Source organism: Cystoisospora suis, assembly GCF_002600585.1.
Source record: "Cystoisospora suis strain Wien I chromosome Unknown contig_6897, whole genome shotgun sequence".
Lineage (NCBI taxonomy): Eukaryota > Apicomplexa > Conoidasida > Eucoccidiorida > Sarcocystidae > Cystoisospora > Cystoisospora suis.
The window spans coordinates 1-3,804 of record NW_027159684.1 but is presented as its reverse complement, the minus strand read 5'-3'; the positions used below and the strand labels follow the sequence as shown (position 1 = coordinate 3,804).

Below are 3,804 nucleotides of genomic sequence, written 5' to 3'. Positions count from 1 at the left end.
GTATGTGTATAGATGTATGTGTATAGATGTATGTGTATAGATGTATGTGTATAGATGTATGTGTATAGATGTATGTGTATGTATATGTATGTGTATAGATGTATGTGTATAGATGTATGTGTCTTTCTTTCTCTCTATGCGTGTGTGTGTGAGAGGTAAGAGACAGGAAGGTATTATTGGAGAGAGAGGGAGACAGACAAATCTAAGATAGACAGGGGGGGGGCTAGGTACGGTGTCTGCCTTTCTTCGTAGCCTTTTTCTATATCTCTCTCATCTCATATACATACAACTTCTTTCAAACCCTGTCTACTCGGTCAGTCATCTGTATCTATCTATCTATCTATTGATATAGGTCTATGCATAGATCTCTATTGGTATATGCATAGATCTCACCTATCTGTAGATAGATCTAGATAGTCAGGAGGAGCAGACAAGGTAGAGGACGTGTGCATATTGTATAGGTCTGTAGGCATCTATTGGGGATGGAGTGAGTGACGAAGATCTTTCTTTCTTCTTTTCTTCTTTTGTCTCTTCGATCTCCTTCTTTTTTCTATCTCTTCTTCTGTCTCCGTCTTCTTTTCCTTCTTTACAGATTTGACGAGGGAATTCGATGAAGCTCGCGCAGATCAAGAAGAAGAAGATGGGGGGGAGAGCAGCATGCGAGGGCTCCCTTCAAACTCTTCGTCGAGCCGAGGAGTAGAAGAAGAAGAAAGAAGAGGAGTAAGAAGAACGAGAAAGGGGGCTCATCGTCGACGAGGTTTACTAGTGGTTGAGATGCTCTACACATGCAATATTCTAGCTCTTGTAGGAAGTAAGTCGTCTTCTCTCTTCCCTTTTCTTCTCGCTTCTTCCTTCTTCCGTCTTCTTTTCTCCTTTCTTCTGGAGTCACGATTAGCACAATGCTGTGAAAAGACAGATAAGTAGAGAGTCTGAAGATAGATAGATAGATAGATAGATAGATTAAAGATAGATAGATAGCTTACGTAACACCTAGCTTCTTTTTCGTTTCCTCTTCGTGAATGAAGGAACAGCAGGACGCCGTGGGGTGTATGTACACCTGATGCGAAGTTTATGTATAGGCTGTATGTGTGAGAGACAAAGAATAACTTCAAGATAAAGATATGACTTGCCAAGGAGGAGAAATGCTAAGCAAAGACATCTGTCTATCTTTTCCTTCTTCTTTCTTTTTCATCCTTCTTTCTGTAGAGAAACAAGAAGAAGAAGAAGAAAGATCCAGCCTCTCCATGATCTCTTTGTTAAACATCTCTATGTATGTGTCTCTATGTATGTCACACCCCCCAGATATCTCGAGTGTCACTTATAAAATATCTATTAGATATAGATGCTAATATAGAAACACTTCGAGCAAAACAATTCGCGTCTCATCCATAGGCTCACCTTTTCGTATTCTTTCTTTCTTTCCTTCGCTGGGGCTTGCAGACGGTCCATCTAGCTCATCTCGCTTTCTTTCAGCAGGAAGAGGGCGACGGCGAGGAGGAGGAAGAAGACAAGGAGAAGAAGAAGAGACGTGGAGTGTGAAGAAGTCTCGATGGTGTGAAGACGTGTGCGTTATTTGGGATGATCGACAAGAGAAGGCGGTCGTTCAGCTGCAGTTCTATTCTCCTATACGTTCGATCCAAATGCTGAAGGAAGTGTATGTACACCATAAAAGAATGAATGGAGACCCCTACTGCTTTCTACACAACGATCTTTCTATTCTTTGGTCCTTCTTCACTCTCTACTCTCCTTCTTTCCTCTCTGTTGTCTCTTCTTGTATGTTTCTCTTTGGAGAGAGGCATCCTCTCTTCTCTCTGAGATAAGTAGACTTTCCTACCGAACGTTGCATGCATGTAGGGAGTGAAGGGGAGTCAGGGGGGTGATGGAATTCTCTCTCTCATCTTCTCTCGTCTCGACAAGTATCTTTCTTTTCTTCTTCTTTTCTTTTCTTTTTCCTCTTCTTCCTCTTCATCTACGAGTGGAGTTTTATATACGTCAATTCTTTCCTTCATTCGCGAAATAAGCTAGATCTTCGAGGTCTTTGTTAGGACTTTATAGAAATGTTTGTCTTCTCTTCTATGAGTGAAGAGAAGTCTTTACATCTAGGCCTCACTATTGCAGGAGGAGAGTAAAAAGGTAGGGAAGAGAGAGAGAGTGTATGTACACCTGGCTCGGTTAAAGGAAAGAACCTCTGAATGTGTATCTTTCTGTGCTTAGATTGGTGGTGATCCTGCGAGAGAAGATCTGTCTCTATCGACTTCGCGACCTTCTTCTTATTGACACGATCCCCACCTCGCCTAATCTAAGAGCTATATGTGCTATTGCTTCTCTTCATAAGTCCTCCTCTTCTTCATCTTCTTCTGCCTTTTCTTCTTCTTCTTGCGAAGGTCAAGCTTCTCTCTCTTCTTCTTCTTCCTCATTAGGGGGGACTGTATTGGTAGCCTGTCCAGGTGAGCTCGATTTTGTCTCTCTCTTTCTCTCTCTCTCTCTTCTTTCTCTTTAATTTCATATCTCTTCTTCTTCTTTCCTTCGGGCAAAGGCCGTCGCTCTATTCGTCTTTCTTCTTGGTCGCCTAGGTTTTTTCTTTCTCTTCTTCTCTCGTGATCGATCGAGAGACAGAGAGGGAGAGATCTGTAAGAAGAAGAAGAAGGGTGGGAGGAGAAGTGTTTAAGAGAAGTCTTCTTTGGTCTATACAAAAAGATGATATATACATCTGTATGAAGGAGAAAGACGTAAAGCTTCTTTACACGCTCTCTCTACACTTCATAAGTCTATCTCTTTCTCTCTTTTCTTCTTGTCTTTCTATCTCTTCTTCTTCTTTACCTTTAGATCAGTCTCTCTTTTTCTGCTTGTCTTTCATCTCCTTTTCGCTTTCTTTCTTTCGTGTTCTATTCTCTTCGTGATCTTCAAGCTCTTTCTTTCTTTTCTTTCTCTACTTCTCATTCTCACAGCCTTCCTTATAGTGTACCTACAGACTAGATAGATAGATGGATAGAAACGTAGATGGGCGGGTAGATAGATACCAACTAGAAATGCGAGCATTCTCTTCTTCTCTCTCTATTGTCTCTTTCTTTTCATGTGTTCTTCTTCTCCTTTCTCTTGATCTTCCTGTTTCTCCTTCTCCTTCTTCTTTGCTCTCTTTCATTCCTTTTTCCTTTCTTCTTCCTGTTCCTCTCGATGTTTGTGTTGGGTGGGGTGTATGTACACCTAGCTCTTCAGATAGGTTGCGTGCAGTTGCTTGTGTATGGAGATCGTAGAGGAGAGAAAGGAAGAGGGGGAGAAGATGAAAGAGAGAGAGAAAGAGTCTCGACGTCTACACTAGCTTCTTTACACGCGAATCAAGGTAAAGGAATTTCTATCAATCCACAGAAAGCACCTTCACGTGCTCTCCTCTCTCTCTCTCTCTCTGTTTCAACACAAGACAGAAATACCTAATACATGCACAAGGGCGATTTCTCTGCTAGTGAAGAAGAAGAAGAAGAGGAAAGAAGAAGAGAAGCAGATTGATCCTGAAGAGTGGTCTGGCAGAGAAGGAAAGAAAGAAATGAAGTTTTAACGGGAGTCTTCTTTCTTCTCAAGGAAAGACATTGTTTTCTCTCAGTTGTATTTCTCTTTGTCGGGATTCTTGCTTTGTGCCTCTGAAGAGAAAGAGGAGAAAAGAAAGAGATTTCCTGGAGATTCCATTCATGTTTGAGCCGCTTGAATGTCTTTCTCTTCTTCTTGTTGTTTATTTTTCTAGGAGTCTTTATGCCATTCGTCTCTTCTTCTTCTTTAGTCAGGTGTATATACACCTGACTAAAGAAGAAG

General features: G+C 41.4%; 1 protein-coding gene across 1 annotated transcript; it reads left to right on the top strand.

The window, feature by feature from the left end:
* Positions 1-587: 587 nt before the first annotated feature.
* CSUI_010202 (wd domain-containing protein) lies at positions 588-3,739 on the top strand. Its single transcript, XM_068070307.1, has 4 exons — positions 588-811; positions 1,441-1,654; positions 2,215-2,447; positions 3,209-3,739. The coding sequence occupies exons 1-4, from the start codon at positions 658-660 to the stop codon at positions 3,430-3,432; spliced, it is 825 nt and encodes a 274-aa protein (XP_067917717.1). The 5' UTR covers positions 588-657; the 3' UTR covers positions 3,433-3,739.
* The last annotated feature ends 65 nt before the right edge of the window (positions 3,740-3,804 follow it).

What these genes read in the sequence shown, in the direction of transcription:
- CSUI_010202 (XM_068070307.1), top strand. Translation starts at nt 658, where the DNA reads ATGCGAGGGCTCCCTTCAAACTCTTCGTCGAGCCGAGGAGTAGAAGAA. An exon ending in TATTCTAGCTCTTGTAGGAA is followed by an intron (nt 812 to 1,440) that starts GTAAGTCGTCTT and finishes TGGGGCTTGCAG; the next exon opens with ACGGTCCATCTAGCTCATCT. An exon ending in ATCCAAATGCTGAAGGAAGT is followed by an intron (nt 1,655 to 2,214) that starts GTATGTACACCA and finishes TTCTGTGCTTAG; the next exon opens with ATTGGTGGTGATCCTGCGAG.